The sequence below is a fragment of the Trichechus manatus genome, unplaced genomic scaffold, assembly GCF_000243295.1.
Source record: "Trichechus manatus latirostris isolate Lorelei unplaced genomic scaffold, TriManLat1.0 scaffold00014, whole genome shotgun sequence".
NCBI classification, from domain to species: domain Eukaryota; kingdom Metazoa; phylum Chordata; class Mammalia; order Sirenia; family Trichechidae; genus Trichechus; species Trichechus manatus.
The window spans coordinates 14,553,379-14,575,069 of NW_004443950.1; the positions used below are offsets into that span (position 1 = coordinate 14,553,379).

Sequence of the window (21,691 nt, forward strand, 5' to 3'; positions counted from 1 at the left end):
CAGCATAATGTCCTCCAGTTTCATCCATGTTATGAGATGCTTCACAGATTCATCGTTGTTCTTTCTCATTGCATAGTACTCCATTGTGTTTATGTACCATAGTTTATCCATTCATCTTTGATGGGCATCTAGGTTGTTTCCATCTTTTTGCTATTGTGAACAATGCTGCCATGAACATAAGTGTACATATGTCTATTCAAGTGACGACTCTTATTTCTCTAGGAAATATTCCTAGGATTGGGACTGTTGGATCATATGGTATGTCTATTTCTAGCTTTCTAAGGAAGTGCCATATCATTTTCCAAAACGGTTGTATCATTTTGCATTCCCACCAGCAGTGCATAAGAGTTCCCATCTCCCCGCAGCCCCTCCAACATTTGTAATTTCCAGTGTTTTTGATTTGTGCCAGTAATGCTGGGGTGAGATGCTATCTCATTGTGGTTTTAATTTGCATTTCTCTAATGGCTAGTGATCGTGAGCGTTTCCTCATGTGTCTGTCGGCTGCTTGAGTATCTTCTTTGGTGAAGTGTGTCTGTTCATTTCCTTTGCCCATTTTTTAATAGGATTATTTGTCTTTTTGTTGTAGAGGTGTTGGATTTTCGTATAGATTCTGGAGATAGTATTTTATCTTCTTAAGGGCTATTGTAAATGATATTGATTTGGTGATTTCTTCTTCAACGTTCTCTTTGTTGGTGTAGAGGAATCCAACTGATTTTTGTATGTTTATCTTGTATCCTGATACTTTGCTGAAATCTTCTGTTAGTTCCAGTAGTTTTCTTGTGGATTGTTAAGGCTTGATTTATGGCCTAATATGTGGTCTATTCTGGAGAATGTTCCATGTGCATGGGAAAAGAAAGTATACTTGGCTGCTGTTGGGTGGAGTGTTCGGTATATGTCTATGAGATCAAGTTGGTTGATGGTAGCATTTAGCTCTTCTGCGTCTTTGTTGAGCTCCTTTCTGGATGTTCTGTCCTTCACCGAAAGTGGTGTGTTGAGGTCTCCTACTATTACTGTGGAGCTGTCTGTCTCTCTTTTCAGTGCTGTTAGAGTTTGTTTTATGTATTTTGGAGCACTGTCGTTGGGTGCGTAAATACTTATTACAGTTATGTCCTCCTGGTGTATTGACCCTTTAATCATTATATAGTGTCCTTCCTTAGTCTTTGTGGTAGATTTTACTTTAAAGTCTATTTTGTCAGAGATTAATATTGCCACTCCTGCTCTTTTGTGAGTGTTGTTTGCTTGTTATATTTTTTTTCCATCCTTTGAGTTTTAGTTTGTGTCTTTAAGTCTAAGTTGTGTCTCTTGTAGGCAGCATATACATGGATCGTGTTTTTTTATCCATTCTGCCACTGTCTGTTTCTTTACTGGTGCATTTAGTCCATTTACATTAAGCGTAATTATTGATAGGTATGAGTTTAGTGCTGTCATTTTCATGTCTTTTTTGTTTGTGTTGTTGATAGTTTCTTTGCTCCACTTAATTTTCTGTGCTGAGTTGTTTATGTATTTTCTTTTCATCTTTTTCATTGTTGTTGATTTTGTATTTGCTGAGTTTTTATATTTTTCTTGTTTTTTATTTTGATGTGTAGAGTTGTTAGTTTCCTTTGGTTACCTTAACATTTACCCCTATTTTTCTAAATTTAAACCAGTCTTTTATTTCTTTATATCGCCTCGACTTCCTCTCCATGTGAAAAATCTATGTCTGCATTTTTTTAAGTCCCTCTTTTTTGTTTTAATGTTGTCATCTTTTACATACTGACATCTCTGTTTCCCTATTTTCAGTGTCTTAGCTTTAATTTATTTTTGTGACTTCCCTATCTGGGTTGATGTCTGGTTGATCTGTCCTGTGTTCTAGTCTTGGGTTGTTATCTGATGTTACTGATTTTCTAACCAGAGGACTCCCTTTAGTATTTCTTGTAATTTTGGTTTAGTTTTTGCAAATTCCCTAAACTTCTGGTTATCTGGAAATGCCCTAATTTCACCATCATATTAGAGAGACAGTTTTGCTGGATATATAATTCTTGGCTGGCAGTTTTTTTCCTTCAAGGCCTTATATATGTCATCTCATTGCCTTCTTGCCTTCATAGTTTCTGCTGAGTTATTTGTGCTTATTCTTATTGACTCTCCTTTGTGGATGAGTTTTCGTTTTTCCCTAACCACTCTTAAAATTCTCTATTTTTTGTTTTGGTTGATTATAATATGTCTTGATGTCTTTCTTTTGGGATCTACCTTATGTGAGATTTGATGAGCATCTTGGATAGAGATCTTCTAATCTTTCATGATATCAGGGAAGTTTTCTGCCAACAAAAATCTTCAACAATTCTGTCTGTGTTTTCTGTTATCCCCCCATTCTGGTGCTCCAGTCACTTATAGATTATTCCTCTTGATAGAGTCCCACATAATTGTTAGGGTTTCTTCATTTTTTTTATTTCTTTTATCTGATTTTTCCTCAAATAAGTTGGTGTCAAGTGCTTTATCTTTAGTCTCACTAATTCTGACTTCCATTGCCTCAGTTCTGCTCCCATCACTTCCTATTAAGTTGTCTAATTCTGAAATTTTATTGTTAATCTTCTGGATTTCTGTTTCCTGTCTCTCTATGGATTTTTGCAGCCTGTTAAATTTGTCATTATGCTCTTCTCTAATGTTCTTACATTCCTGTATTGTTTTGTCTCTGTGATCCTTAGCTTGTTCTGCTTTTTGACTGATCTCCTTCCTGATATCTTGAAGAGTTCTATATATTAATCTTTTGTATTCTGCCTCTGGTAATTCCAAGAGTTCTCTTCCTCCGGAAAATTTTTTGATTCTTTGTTTTGGGAGCTTGCTGAAGCCATCATGATCTGCCGCTTTATGTGATTTGATATTGACTGTTGTCTCCAAGCCATCAATAAGTTATTATATTTATTTATTTTATGTTTGCTTACTGTGTCCTAGCTTATTGTTTTGTTTTGTTGTGATATGCCCAGATAGGCCTGCTCGTGTAAGCTAGTTTGATTATTGGCGCCTTTGAAGGTCTAATGTCCTGTCACCAGGTGATTAGATCTGTTACTAGGTATCTGAGCCCAGGAATCTGTTTACTTTTCTTGTATGGATTCAGCTCATGTGTCCAGGTAGTCGGTCACCAAGTTTGTGGTGCCAGCTCTCACCTACAGACCTAGACAGGCAGGTATGATTGGTGTAGGCACAGGTATCTGGCTGCAGTAGGGGGTCACACACTGAGCAAGGCAGGGGGCTGATGGCTGCCCCTGAATGTCTGGGAGGAAAGCATGCCCCTGTTCCCTAGAGTGGATAGGTGGGTGGGTTTTCCAGCCAGACAATGGGCACCCAGTGCTGTTGGCTGTTGTGGGTGGCTAAGTGGCATGGATGGAGCCACCAGTCCTCAGGCCCCTGATGTGGGTAGGTGAGGACCCTTCTTAATGAGCAGAGCAGTGTCAAATGTCACGAACCTGCTACTTCACCATATAGCTGATACAGTTGAAGTAAAGCTTCAAGTATATCCCCTGTTGTGCTGTGGTAATGAGGGTCTACACTGTTGAAATGGGCCCACACAGGTCTGTGCTGGGGTGAAAGGCGTTCAAAGTCCATGGACCCCTTATGCCTGTGCCTCGGCAAAGGAGCTGTGCCCACCCTGAGTTCTGGTTTATGGGAGCTGGCAGATTATTTATTCCTGTTTGTTAATTTGTTCCCTCTCCAAGGCTGAGAGAATGGCTCAGGGCACATGACAGGTCCTACTGCAGCCCAGGACACGCGGCAGTCGCTGAAGCCACCCCGGGACCCGGTGCAGAGCAGGGAGGGGGCAGGTAAATGTAAATGGGAGAGAGTTTTTTCCCAAATGGGGTGTTTCTTCATCGGCACAATAGGTCAGACACAGGTACTTATCTTTTGCCGATTAAGTGCCACTTTTCACGGTTCTAGAGGCCCAAATAGACTGTCTGCCACTCGGTCTTTCCTGATGTGGAAAACACCTTCTGAGTGTCACTGCTTGCCTCACCGTACACAGCAGCTGATCCGGCCTGAAGGGTGCCAGCTCCTACCGGGTCAGGTCTGGCAACTCCTCACTGCTTCTGAACTGTCTCTCCCTCCCCCTGCCACTCAGTCCAATTCCTCAACTGTGCCTTTGATGTTCAGGGCTCCTAGACTGTCATATATAATCGATTCACTTGTTTTTTCAGGTCTTTGTTGTAAGAGGTACCACAGGAAGCGTCTTGCTACTCTGCCATCTTTGCCCTGCCTGCTGCTCCCTCTTTTCTGGGTTTTCCTCCTGATTTACCATTCTTCTCACTCTCCTGGACCATATCTCTAAATGTTGAACTGCCTCAACAGTCTATCCTCAGACCACTTCTCCTCTTTAGCTCTATCTACATAAGAGATTTTATCCAGTCCCATGGTATTAAAAAGTATCTGTGTGTTTATTCTCAACCTTACTGCTAATTTTTTTTTCCTTACTGCCTATTTCTCATCCACTGGATGTCTAATAGATATCTAAATTCAACATGTCCAAAACCAAATTTCTGGTTACACTAACCCTCTTCCACAGTTTTTCCTCTTTCAGTGTTTCTCATTCTCAGTAAATGACATAATCATTCACCCAGTTCTGCAAGCCTGAAATTTTGGTCATATCCTCTTGTCTTCTCTCTTTCTCACACCCCACATGCAGTCCATCCACAAAACCTGTCGGCTGTACTTTCAAATGATACGCTTATATTCAAACACTCCACGTCATTTCTACTGCTACCACTCAAGTCACCATCATCTCTCATGTGGACTTTTTAAAAATATATATTCTTTGTAATTGAGATATAACTTCTCATATATAGTAAAGGACACATACCTTAAGCACACAGCTCAATGAATTTTTACATATGTATACATCTGTGTAACTACCACCCAGAAATAATATTCTGTCTCCCCAAAGCTTAGGATAATATCTGGCATATACAGAATATTTAGTATATATGTGCTAAATAAATGAATTTGATAATAAAAATTCTGGAGGTATGTTATAGCTAACATTGATTGTTTATTATATTCCAGGCACTGGACTACACACTTTATATACATTGCACTCATTTAATCCTTACAACAATTCTATATATAGTTCATACTAGAATTGTTCTCATTCAAAGATGGGGAAAGTGATGTTTAAAGAGGCTAAGTAGCTTGCTCAAGGTCAAAGTAGTAGAGCTGGTACTTGAACATATGTAGCCTGATTTCTAAGTAAGTGATTATTAATATAAAAAAAGAGATATACATATAGGTGTATGTTTCAGTGTTAGTCATGATAGCTAAAAATTGTGAACTAGTTAAATGTCCAACAATAGTAAAATGACTCATTAAATCATGGTACAGACATTCAATGCAATATTATATTGTCATTTTAAATGATATTTTCCCAAAACTTCCTATCAGGATAAAATGTTTATGCCAGCAATGTTAAATTTTTTTAAACGCAGCAGGGTATAATGTATATATGATACAGATACCACTGTGTAACCAAAAAAGTTTTTTTATTTGTGTTGAAAATTAATTATAAAGAAATAGAAACCTAACAAATTATTAACAGATAATATCATTGGGCAGCAGGAAGTATGGATTTTTATGATTTTCTTTCATGTTTTCTTCTTTGTTTATATTGGGCATGTTTAGTTTTGAAATAATAAAAATGATGAAGTATATTGTAAAAGTAAACAATTTATGAATCCTGGAAAAATAGTTGAGTATAAATTGATGTTTGATACAGTAAAGTTAATGCTGATTGTAGAGAGCACATACCTATTCTAGCATACACAAGTGTTTTCATTACATAAATAATGCATACTCATTATAGAAAACCCCAACCCATTGCCACTGAGTCAGTTCCGACTCATAGCAATCCTATAGGACAGAGTAGAACTGCCCCATAGGGTTTCCAGGGAGCAGCTGGTAGATTTGAACTGCCGACCTTTTTGCTTAGCAGCCGAGCTCTTAACCACTGCACCACCAGGGCTCCATAGAAATATTAGAAAATACAAATAAGCCCAAAAAAAGGAAAATAAATTTAAATTTTCTCAAACCTGTAACTCAGAAATCAGATCTTGGTGAACATCCTGTCATACTTTTCCTATGCAAATATATACGCTTGTGTGTGTGTGTGTGTGTTTAACAGAACAGCTATATGTATTGTTCCATGACTAGCTTTTTCACTCAACACTATATTAAATACTTTCTTTAATGTTAGTAAATACAGATCTGCGTCATTATTTTCATGGCTACAGAGAACTCAGCTGTTTGCATGTCCTGTATTTAATTTAACTAACACACTGTTGTAGAACATTCGTATTGGCTTCCTTTTTTGTTTTTGCTACTATAAACAGTGCTTCCGTGAACTACACTTGCAGATCTTAAATTGCATGTATACGTAACATGAGGAAGGTCAACCATTTTACTGAAATATACTAACTAAATTGTATCATATGAGTAGCTTTTATTTGCTCCCTATTTTTATTAGTGCATTAGTATGTACATATATGTAAAAGTCTTTAAATGATTTGGGAATTAATAATAAATACAAAATTTCATACATGCCTGCTTTCACATTAATGTAAGGAGACTTCTACTCCTCCTGAAGATAAGAAGAAAATTTCACCAGAAGTGGAGCCTGCACTAAATGTAGAAATTAACATGCCCACTGTTTCACATATTCCAGAGGTATGTATTTGTATTAAAATTATTTTGAAAGGTTCAGTTTGATTCTTAAAGACTTTGACTTGTGGGTATTGACATGGTTCAGGAAATCATAGCACTGATCCTATTTTTGTGTATGACTTTCTTGGAATAGAAAGATTAAAAATATGACAAGTATAACAACCACAGTTATACTGATATTGATAGGAAGTAAATAGATATGTGAATTAAAGTCTTCTGTAAAATTCATTTTGAGATTAATGAATTTTCATTGATAATTTCATTAATAATCAGATTTTCATTTATCATATTTTCATTTGCACAGTTTGAGTAATTATTTTCTAATGAGTCATATATATGTTATATATATATTTGAGTCTCAAGTTTACATGTTTTATTATTTAAGTGCTTCAGCAAGAATGTTATAAATGTGATCAAGCAATAATAAATATATCACTATGCCTCCCTTTCTTCAGGTGTCACAAGAAAGCAGTGTCGATGAAGGAAAAGAGAATACTGAGAAAATACAACAAGGAAAAGGAGATGATGTGTCTTTATTATCCGAGGGTCAGCTTGCAGAACAAAGCTTGGCTTCTTCTGAAGATGAAACAGAAATAACTGAGGAATTGGAAGCAGAAGGTGACTTTCTTTTTTAAAATTAATGTTATTTACTGAACTCCTTGCTTTGTTTAGCTGTTGTTAGAGTTTGCCTCATCAAACCTTTTCATTTAATAGTAGGAGCTACTTCATGATACCAATTTCCTAACAGAAATGATGAGATATAGTTCAGTCTCGTTGACTCAGATCAGGTGGAAATTATTACATCCCTTCTTATTTCAACTTGAAGCTCCACAGAAGAATGCAAGAATGATTGTTGACCATGTTCCCAATTTATAGTTTAAATGGCTTTTTATTTTCTTTGGGTTTAGTATTATCATCCGGATTATTTTAGAGGTCCTCACTTTTTAAAAAGTAAAACTAAGAAGCCAGACCGAAAAAAGAGAACTTACTGTATGATTCCAGTTATATAAAAATCTAGAAAAAGCAAACTAACCTCTAGTGACAAAAAGCAGGTAAATGTTTGCCTGGGGAAGGAAGAGTGAGGGCGGGGAGGGGCAGAAGGGAGAGATTACAAAGGAGATTTGGGATTGGTGCATCTGTCCACTATGTTCATTGTAATGGTTTCCTGGGTTTCTGTGTATGTCAGAATGTCACATTTTGCACTCTCACTTCAATAAAGCTGTAAAAAAATTTAAGCTTTTTAAATAGTAAGAATAACGTTGGTTTTTACACAATATTATTGGTTAGGGATCTTTCTTGTTAATTTCATTCTATAACAGACTTTTTTTATATCTTTTGTTTCTGCCAAAATTAAACTTGGAATTTTCAATCATTTTTCTCCCTTTTCTAAAACAATGTAAATATAAACATCTTCACTGCTAAAAAAAAAAAAAAAAAGTCTAGACTTGATTACTATATTCTTTTTATATATATATTTTTCTTTTTTATATTGTTTTTTGTATAAAACAATATTTTTGTATTTTTTTTTGTCTAAAACAATATTTTTATATTGTTCTTTGAAGGTTATCCTGTGATGTATGCTTGTTTCTGTCTGTTTCACAAGGCACAGATGTCATTGGTTTAACTTATGTAAATGTTACTTTTTTTTTTTAAACAGATGATGAGGGCAGATCAGCTTCTGACAGTGATGACTGTATTATTCCAAGTTCTATCTCCAAGAATATCAAACAGGTCAGTAACTTGAGCCCAACTAGAAATGTTTGAAGTAAAGCTGCCTTTCATGTCATAGTACATCCGTCTTCATACATGAAAATCTTAAGGCAAAAATACTTTTGGAAGTTTTTTAATGTATTATCAAAATCTTAACCAGGTAATTGTCTAGAACAAGAAAATTTTATTTACAGTTTTGTTACATAATGGACCATACACATGAGCGTTATTTTTGCCGAAAGCACCTAACATCAGTAGCTTTAGCAGTTAGACTTGCTAAAACCAGTTGAGTTCTCTGGCTCCTTTTCAGGACCATTGTACAGAGACGTATTGAATCAGACCTGAACTTTAAAGAATTCAGTATGTGAGATTGCATGTAAAACTATAATAGCTTGCCTATGTGAATTCAGACTATTATCCAAATATGTCCATTGATAAACTTATTTAATTTCTGCCAAAAAATTAAACCTTCTTAGAAGGTGATTAATCTTGTGCATATATACTTTGCTTGTTTTTTGTAGTCGACTGTTGAAAAGTAGTATGTAAATTGAAATTTTGAAAAGAGACTTACACTTTAAATGTATATGGAAAGTGTACCACTTACCAGAACATTTTTATTGTAGGAGTGAAAAAAGTTCTTATAAGGTAAATGTCAGTAAAAAGCCCTAGCTTTTTCTGTTAATCTACATTAATTTTCTGAAATTAGCTACACCTGAAATTGAATATACTCTTTTTTGTTTTTTTAGAATTTCTACTTTATTGGTGAGAATTGCAATACTCCTTTGAACTTTTAAAGTCTCCCACATTCTTAGCTTAATCTTTCTGCAAACCAAAACCATGGGACAGAATATTTCAGTTGTCACAGATGTCCCCATGAACTAGGAAAATCCATTGTTTCTGTGCTTAATAAATACAAATAGTTCGTGTGTCCAAAGTTAATTACTATTATTTTATAATTATTAATTATAACAACATCACCTAACATATGGCAACCTGATATATAGAATCTTCACTGTTCAGAATTAATAAATTAAGAAGGAATCTTGCCTATGGTTGCATAAAGACTTTCGTTACAGCATTCCATTTAATTAAATTTATTTATTTATTTTTCTTTATCAAACCTGAAATTTTAAAATTATTTTATCAAACCAATGAATGGAAATTCTCTACCCTCTATTAGAACAATTTGATAATGGGAATCAATGAGAAAATGGGTCCCTTGCCTGAGATTTAGCTTTATGGCCATCTTATAAGAATCCTCCGTTTAGCATATCAAGAATAGTAAATGGTTAAGCACTCGGCTGCTAACCAAAAGGTCAGCAGTTCAAACCCACCAGCCCCTCTGCAGGAGGAAGATGTGACAGTCTGCTTCCGTAAAGATTACAGCCTAGAAAACCCTATGGGGTAGTTCTACTCAGTCCTAGAGGGTCACTATGAGTCGGAATCGACATGGGCACGCAATAACAACAAGAAGCTGGCATGTTTGATTCAGACATTCCTTTCTCACATATCAATAGTGCAAGACTGCCTACTTGATGAGGTTTTTTGGGTAACTATATGATTTAGTCTTTTAAACATAAAAATACAAGAAATGAACTACTGAATCAGTCCTGGAATTGATAAAGACAGGTATCAAGGGATATATTTATCTAGTCAACCTAAAAACAGTGCTCTTACCTCTTGTTATAATGCAGTGATTACCCAGGCATTCGCTGCCTGCGGTTTGCGATCATTCGCCGTAAAGAAGTAAATACAGTATTCTGGCCCTGCCCTCAGAGAACATCTACATTAATTGGAAAGATTCATGCTTATGAAGAGTCTAGTAATTCAACAGTTAAATTACAGTATAAAACAATGTAAGGAGACAGTACTGACAATTAATGTCATGTTATATATTACGCTAAAAAATACTTAGAAATTTTCTGGACCATCCTCCACATGAGTAAACTGAGATCTAGAGAGATGAAGTGACCTGTTCACAGTCATGCCATTAGTTATGGAAGTTCAGAGGAAGGGGAAATTCAGAGTGATTTTCTAGTAGATTTCATGTAGGATGTGCCCATTAGGTGGGCCCTAAAGAATAGGTACAATTTAAATAGGTGCAGTGGAGGAGCGGAAGGGTAAAGGACCCATATCACCCTGCTGCCCTCCGGTGCTCAGGGTTTTAGGAATCATTTGGTTCTAAATGAACTCCCCACCCAAACTGGCTTAAGCATGGAAGGGGGATTTGGAAGGGAACTACAAAGGTACCTCCATCCCAAGTACTGAAAGCATAGCCATGCCTTACAATAGCCTGGAATTATGACCTGGAAAGGAGTTAGGAGCCCTGTGTTCAGCGTTGCGCATGCTCTTGTTCACTTCCTCTTTCACTCTCCATCCCTCTTTCCCTTCCAGTAGTAGCTTTTCCTCCCCCTTTCTCTTGTGCTGTGTGTCTTCGTCTTCTCATTGTAAGCTGAATGTCCCTTCTTCATTTGCTTGTAGCCCAAAGATAGCCACACAGAATGTTTCCCCAGCCCCAAGGAGAGAGATCTGATTGGCCAAGTCTAGCTTCTGGGCTAAGCCCATTTTTATCAGGTGTGTACCCTTGATCCATTCAGCTTGACCAGTCACTCAGTAAGGGGTATCCTGCTGTAACTGTGGCGTCTGAAAGACTGGGACATGGCAGCAGGGAGAAAATTGTGTACGTTTCTAGTACAGGGAGGGATGCACATTATGTGTTTCAGAAGTCAAGAATACACTAACTAGGGCAGACTTTCTGTGTAAAGAAAGAAAAGGATAGAAGGCCTCAGTTATAATGCAAATTGCTAAACATTTTGTACTTTATCCTATAAATACTGGAAGGACAATTCAATAATCAACCTTTATTTTCTAAATATTTTGTTCATCATCTAAAAGTAACTTTCGGCATATGGGGAAATGTTATCTAAATTATACCATCTTAGACCAGTGATTCTCAACTGGGGACATTTTTGTCCCCCAGGGGACATTTGGCGATGTCTGGAGAAATTTTGGTGGTCACACTTAGAGATACTGCTAATAGCATCTCGTCAGGGTTGCTGCTAAACATCTTACAACGCTCAGGACCCACAATAAAGAATTATCTGGCCCCAAATGTCCAAAGTGCCAAGATTAAGAAATGCTGTCTTAGACTTAAAACAGAACCATCATTTATGCTGGCATCTCAGTGGGATTGTATCCTGCACTTAACTAAGAAAAAATAAGGAACTTTGATTTAACAAAGAAGTTTAGTGTTAGAAAGACCTATTCCTTTAAAATATTTGTCTAGTTCTAATGTACACATCCTTTTTTCCCTTTGGAATAAACGGATTATTTTTTTTTTCTAGTTACTTCAGGGAAAGTAATTTTTGTTATTCTGCTACAACGTAATTATCCTTCACTACCATTCTAAAATGTGATTTCCTGTAATGGTTTTAGAAGCTGTCTCAAATGTGTGAACATCGTTTAAAACAAGCAACTGCTCTAAGCAATGCTTCTTCCCTCAGTAAGCATTAATCAGTCCCATGAGCTTCTAGAAATTCTACCTTTAGTAGAAGGTACTGACAAGTATCTTATGTTAATAGAAGAAATTTAGTTTTATTAAATGGTATACCAAATCGAGTAAAATGGTATAATCTGTAAGCATGGGAACAAAACACAAGAAATCGTCACAATGGTGAAAATACAGGAAGTCCCCAGGTTACGAACAAGATCTGTTCCTAACTGTGCCTTTAAGTTGAATTTGTACAACAGGTGCAAACAGTTCTTATTTAGCCTTCAGTGCAGGAAAAAGCTCGAAGTATTTTCAGTGATTTAAGAGCTGTATGTGCAGCAAGTGAAGGTGATTGTGATGAAGAGTTTGTTGTGAGTTGTGGTTGGTTCAGTCATTCCAAAGTGAGGGCAGAGTCACATAACATGAAAGGCAAGTACGAGTTGTCCGTAAGTCAGACGTTCTGAACCCAAGAACTGCCGGTGTTGCATTTTCTAGCGATAGTACCAGTTTTTCTTATGTGCTACTTTAGCAAATCATTTAATATGAATCATGGAACTTTTTCTTGAAAGGCTGCACAAGTTGTAAAAAGAACTGTATACCCTTTACCCAGATTCACCAATTACTACCATTTTGCTGCACTTGTTTTATCATTTTTATTTTCTGTATGTATGAATGTATGTACACATACATATGTACTTATTTATATGCACACATTCTTTACATATAGTTTTTATGAATCATTTGAAAGTTACAGAAATCATGCCCCTTTACCCCTAAATACTTCAGAATAATACAATACTATTATCTACAGACCTCACTAAAATTTTGACAATTGTCCCAGTAATGTCATTTATAGCATTTTATTAATCAGTCAGGAATCCACATCAGTTCTTTATTGTTTAGCGTCTACTGTGTGTCAGGCAGACATAAAAGAAGCGATCCCTGCCGAAAGAATTCATAGTCTGTGGGGGAAACACAATTACAAAGCATGGTGGTCAGCTCTAGGAGAATGGAATGCACATGATATTGTGGGAGCAGTCAGGAGGGTGTCCAACTCAGCATGACGGGCCGCTCATCAAGGATGACGTCCTAGAGTCAGTTAAGCTTGAGACAGTGGTAAAAATGATTAGGAGTCTGTGAAAGGGAGCAGTGGGAGGGGGGGTAGTGAATCACTATAGGGCAAAGGAACAAAAACGCATGAGAGTTTGATAGACTGTGGAACATGTTCTGGAATTTGGAGTAGTTTCAAGATAGACTAAGCCTAGGGTGTTCTTATGGGGAGCCCGAGAAGAATAGACTGGGAAGATAAGCATGGTCCACATCATTGAGGCCTCTGTGTACCATCTCAGGAGTTTGAAGTCTATCCTGAAGTTCTATGAGGAGTTTTTTAAGGGACGCATGATGCAAATCATTTATTTATTAAACAGATATTTTGTGAGCATTTACTATGAGGCAGGCCTTATTCTGGGCCTGGGAATATGCCAGTGAATGAGAGAAGTAAGACTCTTGTTTTTATGCAGTTGACACTCTAGAATTGCATTTTAAAATATCACTCTGTCAATAACATAAAGAATAGATTAGAGGCACATAGACTAGTTAAGAGAGTAAGTAGATAACCTTACTCCGTGGTTATCACCATTTTATAGATTTTTTTTTAATTGGCTGTACCCTATAATGTCACATAATTAGAACTAGAAGTAGTGTCCTAGATAAATATCATTTGTGCCAATTACACTGTGAATTTGAATTATATAATACACTATGTAAACAATTTAAGATCATTCCATTTCTTTTTTTAATGTTACAGAATCTGACAGCTCCTAGTTATTTCTTAGTAATGTTGATCCTTAAAAGGAATCTAACAGATTTCCGAGGACTTAAACATATTACTTGGTTCTTTCTCTGTTCTTCATGTCTGTGATGTATAATTAATCGTAGATTACTTCATTTTGTTTCATTTCATTTACAACATTTATGAGCTTCACTTTGTCGATATGAAATGCTTGTCCCCTCCTTTCCTTTCCAAAGTGGCATAATTAGTGTTAGCATCTTTTTTAACAGGCGACATAAAGTTTAGTGGCTGGATTAAATCAAGTCATTAACATAATGTGCTACCCAATTTGCCCCTATCTCTCTCCGTTTCCAGGACATCAAAGTGCCACTGAGTGCCAGTGTAATTGGGCCTTGCTGGCCTGTCAGATTCTGTCAGCCTGATGACTGCTGCTCTTAGGAAAAGCTGCTAGGCATGATAATTAATGGGGGGGGGCTGGGGGGAGCTGAGAAATGTAAAACTATGGACATTTCTCTATGAATATTTTATTAATTTGAATAATCAGAAGTTAACAGTATCAATTTGATGTATAATACATTGATTAAAAGCCTCGTTTCAGGTTCTCAAAACAGACATCAGAACTAAGAATTTGCATCTGCCACAGCACTTATTAAAAACGAATTAGCAATCCTTCTTTTACATTATTTCTAATTTTATCCCTTAAGTAATGCAGCTTTCAGTTTTCACAACAAAATGCATTGCCATCAACTCACAGATTTCTTAAAGTGTGCCCACAGGTGAGAATGGGAAATTACAGGCTGAAAAGAGTCGCGACTGCTGTGCAGTGGGTATTTACGTCTTTCTCTTTTCCTTTGCTACCAGTAGCAGTTTTGTAAAAGCTGCCCCATTCAGTTGGACTAAATTGCAATTCCACCTGGAGACTAGGTTCTCTTGACCAATATGAGCTGCCATTCCCAGGTGATTGCAATAATGATGTGCAGCAAAATATTTTTTTAAAGCTTTGGAAGGAAGAATGCACAAAGCAATTCATGGCTTTTAGAATTCATGTATTAAAAATTATTAAGTAACTTTAGACTCAAATATTGGGGTGGATAACCCAATAAGCAAGGTATGCAGGGCTTACCTGTGCTTACTTACTAATCTGTAGTGAACAGTTTCACATAGGTTTCACATAATTAGGATTAGTAAGTAAGCACAAGTAAGCCAATGCGTACCTTGCTTACTGGGTCATCCGCCCCTGTCAGGGATTGTAAATTTGAAAAGAGGCTTTAGTTCTGCAGGAAGGTGCGGTAGGGTTGGGAGAGAGATAGATACCAACCATACCTAGAAGCAGAATCTTCGATGTGGTGAAAAAATGTAAAATTGTTCACTACAGAAGATTTGGTAAGCAAGGTAAGCACTGTGCTTACCTTATGCCTGTTGGATAATCCACCCCTGATCAAATATGATACCCTATCAGTGAGTAAAGATAAGCCCCTCCCCAATCTCGTACATGTGGAAGCTTAAGCCAAATATAGTGCATTTTAAAATATATTTGATATAAAACCATAAATGTTGAATTACCCTCCTAATAATAATTGCTTTTAAAACTATTTTTATATTTTGCAACTTAATTATCTCTTACTAGTATACCATGGACATCTTTCCATAGCAGTACACTGTATTTCTTTTAATATACGTGTAATAGCCATTGGATGGCTATATCGTATTCATATAAATACGCCCCTTTTGATTGACCCTTAGGTGTCTTCCAGTTTTTGCTAATACATACATTTCTAGATAAACATGTTTATACATAACAGTGTGTGAAAATTCCCGTTTCCTCAAGTCACACCCTTTGCCAAATTAATGGATAAGAAATTATACTTCATTGTTGATCCCGTAAGGAGCCCTGGTGGCGCAGTGGTTAAGAGCTCAGCTGCTGACCAAAAGATTGGTGGTTCAAACCCACCAGCTGCTTCTAGGGAGAAGGATGTGACAGTCTGCTCCCGTAAAGATTACAGCCTTGGAAACCCTATGGGGCAGTTTTGCTCTGTCCTGTAGGGTCATTATGAATCAGAATTGACTTGATAGCAAACAAACAGAAAGGTGTGTTCATTTGTATGTATGCATGTATTTTTATGTGAGCATATAGACATAACATTTAGGTTTATGTAAGGAAAGAAAATGATTGGAAAGATACTCAGCAAACACTTTTAGCAGTAAGTATCTCTGGGACATGTGTTAGTGTGGGGGTCAGGAAATGATGACCTATGTGGCAAATCTGACCCTCTGCCTGCTTTTGTAAATAAAGTTTTATTGGAACACAACCACTCCCTGTGGCTCTGACTGCTCTCACTCTACCATGATCAGCATAGATTACCTTTAAAAGGAAATAATTTATTAGCTAATTCTTTACTGTCTTCTAGTCTTTACTTATCTAGTGCTGTCTTTACTTATCTAGTGCTGCTATAACAGAAATACCACAAGTGGATGGTTTTAACAAACAGAAATTTATTCTCTCACAGTTTTAGAAGGCTAAAAGTCCATTTTCAGAATGCCAGCTCTAGGGGATGGCTTTCTCTGTCGGCTCTAGAGGAAGGTCATTGTCTCTTCTGAGCTTCTGCTCCTGGGCAATCTTCAGATCACTCTTCCCCCATCTCTGCTTCTGCTAACTTATTGAATCTCTTTTATTTCTCAAAAGAGATTGACTCAAGATATACCCTACACTAATCCTGTCTCATTAACATAACAAAGACAATCCATTCCCAAAAGGGATTATAACCACAAACATGTTGTTGTTGTTAGCTGCCATCAAGTTGGTTCTGACTCCTAGCAACCCTGTGTACAACAGAATGAAACACTGCCCTGTCCTGCGCCATCCACATGATCGTTGTTATGCTTGAGCATACTGTTGAAGCCATTGTGTCAGTCCATCTCTTTGAGGGTCTTCCTCTTTTTTACTAACCCTCTACTTTACCAAGCATGATGTCCTTCTCCAGGGACTGATCCCTCCTGATAACATCTCCCAAGTATAGGAGATGAAGTCTCACCATCCTCACGTCTAAGGAGCATCCTGACTGTACTTCTCCCAAGACAGATTTGTTTGTTCTTTTGGCAGTCCATAGTACATTCAGTATTCTTCACCAACACCATAATTCAAAGACATCAATTCTTCTTCGGTCTTCCTTATTCATTGTCCAGCTTTCATATGCATATTAGACGATTGAAAACACCATGGCTTGGGTCAGGCACACCTTAGTCCTCAAAATGACATTTTTGCTTTTTAGCACTTTAAAGAGGTCTTTTGCAGCAGATTTGCCCAATGCAATACCATCATTTGTTTTCTTGACTGCTGCTTCCATAGGTGTTGATTTTGGATCCAAGTAAAATGAAGTCCTTGACAACTTCAGTCTTTTCTCCGTTTATCATGATGTTGCTTGTTGGTCCAATTGTGAGGATTTTTGTTTTCTTTATGTTGAGGTGTAATCCATACTGAAGGCTGTAGTCTTTGATCTTCATCAGTAGGAGCTTCGAGTCCTCTACACTTTCAGCAAGCAAGGTTGTGTCATCTACATAATACAGGTGGTTACTGAGTCTTCCTCTAATCCTGATGCCACTTCTTGGATTATTCTCAGATTATTTGCTCAGCATACAGATTGAAAAAGTATGGTGTAAGTATGCAACCCTGACGGACACCTTTCCTGACTTTAAGCCACGCAGTATCCCCTAGTTCTGTCCAAACAACTGCGTCTTGGTCTATGTACAGGTTCCTCATGAGCACAATTAAGTGTTCTGGAACTCCCATTCTTCTCAATGTTAACCATAATTTGTTATGATCCACATAGTCAAATGCCTTTGCATAGTCAATAAAACACAGTTAAACATCTTTCTGGTATTCTCTGCTTTCAGCCAGGATCCATCTGACATCAGCAATGTTATCCCTTGTTCCACTTCCTTTTCTGAATCCAGCTTCAATTTCTGGCAGTTTTCTGGCAGTGTACTACTGCAACTGCTTTTGAATGATTTTCAGCAAAATTTTACTGGTGTATGATATTGTTTGATAATTTTCACATCCAGTTGGATCACTTTTCTTTGAAATAGGCATAAATATGGATCTCTTCCGGTCAATTGGCCAGGTAGCTGTCTTCCAAATTTCTTGGCATAAGACGAGTGAGCACTTGCAGTGCTGCATCCATTTTTTGAAACATTTCTATTGGTATTATGTCAATTCCTGAAGCCTTGTTTTTCACTAGTATCTTCAGTGCAGCTTGGACTTCTTCCTTCAGTACCATTGGTTCCTGATCATATGCTACCTCCTGAAATGGTTGAATGTCAATCAGTTCTTTTTGATATGGTAACTCTCTGTATTCCTTCCATCTTCTTTTGATGCTTCATGCGTCATTCAGTATTTTGTCCATAGAATCCTTCAATATTCCAACTCGAGGCTTGAATTTTTTCTTTAGTTCTTTCACCTTGAGAAATTGGCAAGCGTGTTCTTCCCTTTGGTTTTCTAACTCCAGGCCTTTGCGCATGTCATTATAATACTTTACTGTCTTCTCGAGCTGCCCTTTGAAATCTTCTGTTCACCTCTTTTACTTCATCATTTCTTCCTTCTGCTTCCTTTTAGCTACTGGACGTTCAAGAGCAAGTTTCAGAGTCTCTTCTGACATCCATTTTGGTCTTTTCTTTCTTGTCTTTTTAATGACCTCTTGCTTTCTTCATGTGTGATGTCCTTGATGTCATTCCACAACTCATCTGGTCTTCAGTCATTAGTGTTCAACACGTCAAATCTATTCTTAAGATGGTCTCTAAATTCAGGTGGGATATACTGAAGGTCGTACTTTGGCTCTTGTGGACTTGTTCTAATTTTCTTCAGCGTCAGCTAGAACTTGCATAGGAGCAATTGATGGTCTGTTCTCCAGTGGGCCTCTGGCCTTGTTCTGACTAATGATGTTGAGCTTTTCCATCCTCTCTTTCCACAGATGTAGTCAATTTGATTCATGTGTATTCCATCTGGTGAGGTCCACGTGTATAGTCGCCATTTATATTGTTGAAAAAAGGTATTTGCATGAAGAAGTCATTGGTCTTGCAAAGTTCTGTCATGCGATCTCTGGCATTGTGTCTGTCACCAAGGCCTCAGGCATAGAGGTTAGGATTTACAACACATATTTTATTGGAGGACATAATTCAATCCATAACATATACTAAAATATTGAATACTAACTAAACAACAGTTCAGTTCTATAACTATCTTGGAGGGGTCAGTAGATGTAGGATGAGTCATTTTTGGCTTAAGCAGTGGTTCTCAAAGAGAGATCCCCACACCTGCACTTGAGCATCAGCTGAGAGTTTGCTAGAGACGCACATTCTTGTGCCTCACCCCGGATCTAACAAATCGCTCGAAGGGTGGAGCCCAGCAACTTGAGGTTTGTCTCAACTTTCAGGTGATTCTGATACATGGTGAAGTTTGAGAATCACAGCTTTAGGGAAGAGCAGTACTTCTCACCCTTGGCTGAATATTAAAATCACCTATGGAGCATTTTAAAATGCCAGTGCCGGGCTCCACCCAGATCAGTTAAATCAGAGTTTTGTTTAAAGCTCCCTCGGTTATTCTAATGTGCAGCCAAAGTTGAGACCCACTGTACTACAACATCTGTTCTCAATGATGGTGAAGTGGAATAGCATATCAAAATCACCTGAAATTGAGGGTAATTTTAACAATTCTCTCCTTCCTTCACATTACTGCCATAGTAAGCCACAGTTAATGATGGAAATGTGTCATATCCCTCAGGTGTATTAAGACAGGAAAAAGTATTCCAGCCCACTGCTTTAGAACATGTGGTAACAAGCTTCTATAATTTGCTGACCATTATAGAGACAGTAATTTACATGGAGTATAAGGGAGTCCATGACAATGTTTGATAAATAAGCATTCTTAACCCTACCACTATTTTGTTCCCCCTCACTGACGTTTTCAACATTATATTATTTGTTCAATATAGTGCATTTAAATAGAACATATTAGAAAAGACAGGTTACTGCCACTGATGAAAACTGGGTTTGTTTTGTTTGTTTAAAACATTATTACCTTGACAGTTTGAATTTCTGGAACATCACCTTTCTATTTACTCTTATTTCCCCCTAAGAGCTACTATCTGTAAAACCTAAAACTTTGCTATCCAAACTGACATGAAAAGTGGATATGATTTCTAATAAGAGGACACTTTGGAGGCCAGTGTGAGATCGAGAGGAAGACTCTGCATGGAGTGGAATTTTGTTGAGTCTTTTCCATGACTCTGCCCACTCCTAGTCTGAAGAAGGGATGATGTATGAATCACCATTAATTAGCATGCATCCTCACACTGGAAGGAGCCCTTGGTGGTGCAGTGATTAAGCTGTCAGCTGCTAACCAAAAAGTCTACATTTTGAACCCACCAGCCGCTCCACAAGAGAAAAGACCTGGCCATCTGCTCCCAAAAAGATTTCAGCCTAGTAAACCCTATGGGTCAGTTTTATTCTGTCCTAAGGGTCAACAACATCCCCACCCTACTTACGTATGGCTCCATCAATACCAATAGTGAGTTTGATTGTTTGAACCAACTATTTTGAACTTAGAGCACACTCCAATTAGAAGTTGAACTCTTACAAGGTATAGACATAGATGATCACCTTCCATTTCCATTTTGACTACAGTTTTATTACAAAGTACCAAGTTTTACATACAGTGGTTCCTGATAACAAAACTAAACCCATTGCCGTCAAGTCGATTCCAACTCATAGCGACCTCGTAGGACGTAGTAGAACTGCCCCATAGGGTTTCCAAGGACCGGCTGGTGGATTGACACTGCTGACCTTTCGGTTAGCAGCCAAGCTCTTTAACTGCTACGCCACCAGGGCTCCGTGGTTCCTAATAGGTAGGCTCTATTTGTATTTATTTATATACACACACACATACATATAGAAAACATTTTTATAGTGATGAAAGTAGTATCAAGGAAAATTGGTTTAACCATTTGGAATGAATTTGGCAGTCATATTAAAATTGAATTTCTCATACTCTATAACCTAGCAGTTCTGCTCCTAAGAGAATGACACATATGTACAAGAAAACATAAAAGGATATTCAAGGCCACATTGCTTGTAATAGAAAAAAATTGTAAACAGCCTAATTGTTCATCAGTAGGGAAATAAATGGACTATAAATTATACATGTAATATAAGTGGAATTCTATACAACAGTTAATATGAATAAATTAGATTTTAATTATAAACAAATCTTATATACAGAATATAAAGTCCAAAAACACAGGTTGCAAAATGTTTAGTATTGAGTATGATGTTGTTGTTAGGCGCCCTTGAGTCAGTTCAGACTCAGCAACCCTGCGTATAACAGAACGAAACACTGCCCAGTCCTGTGCCATCCTGATAATCATTGCTATCTTTGAGCCCATTGTTGCAGCCACTGTGTCAGTCCATCTTGTTGAGAGTCTTTGTCTTTTTCACTGACCCTCTACCAAGCATGATGTCCTTCTCCAGGGATTGGTCTCGCTTGATAACATGTTTAAAGTACATGAGACCAAGTCTCGCCATCCTTGCCTCTAAGGAGCATTCTGGCTGTACTTCTTCCAAGACAGATTTGTTCATTCTTCTGGCAGTCTGGTATATTCAGTATTCTTCGCCAACACCGTAATTCAAAAACATCAATTCTCCTGTCTTCCTTATTCATTGTCCACCTTTTGCATGCATATGATGCCATTGAAAATATCATGGCTTGTGTCAGGCTAGGAGCCCTGGTGGTGCAGTGGTTAAGAGCTATGGCTGCCAACCAAAAGGTCCACAGTTTGAATCCACCAGTTGCTCCTTGGAAACCCTATGGGGAAGTTCTGCTTTGTCCTACAGGGTCGCTATGAGTCGGAATCGACTCGACGGCAACTGGTTTGGTTTTTTTGGTTTTGAGTCAGGCTAACCTTAGTCCTCAAAGTGACATCTTAGCTTTTTAACACTTAAGGAGATCTTTTGCAGCACATCTTCTCAACGTA

At 37.5% G+C, this 21,691-nt stretch overlaps 1 protein-coding gene across 3 annotated transcripts in view; it reads left to right on the forward strand.

Annotated features, from left to right (window-relative positions):
* Positions 1-21,691, forward strand: part of RPGRIP1L (RPGRIP1 like) — a 118,796-nt gene that overhangs the window by 70,490 nt on the left and 26,615 nt on the right. For all 3 annotated transcript variants that reach the window (XM_023726898.1, XM_023726901.1, XM_023726900.1), the window contains 3 exons: positions 6,580-6,681; positions 7,134-7,296; positions 8,336-8,409. In XM_023726898.1, coding sequence (XP_023582666.1) covers positions 6,580-6,681; positions 7,134-7,296; positions 8,336-8,409 — 339 coding nt within the window. The remainder of the gene's footprint in view (positions 1-6,579; positions 6,682-7,133; positions 7,297-8,335; positions 8,410-21,691) is intronic.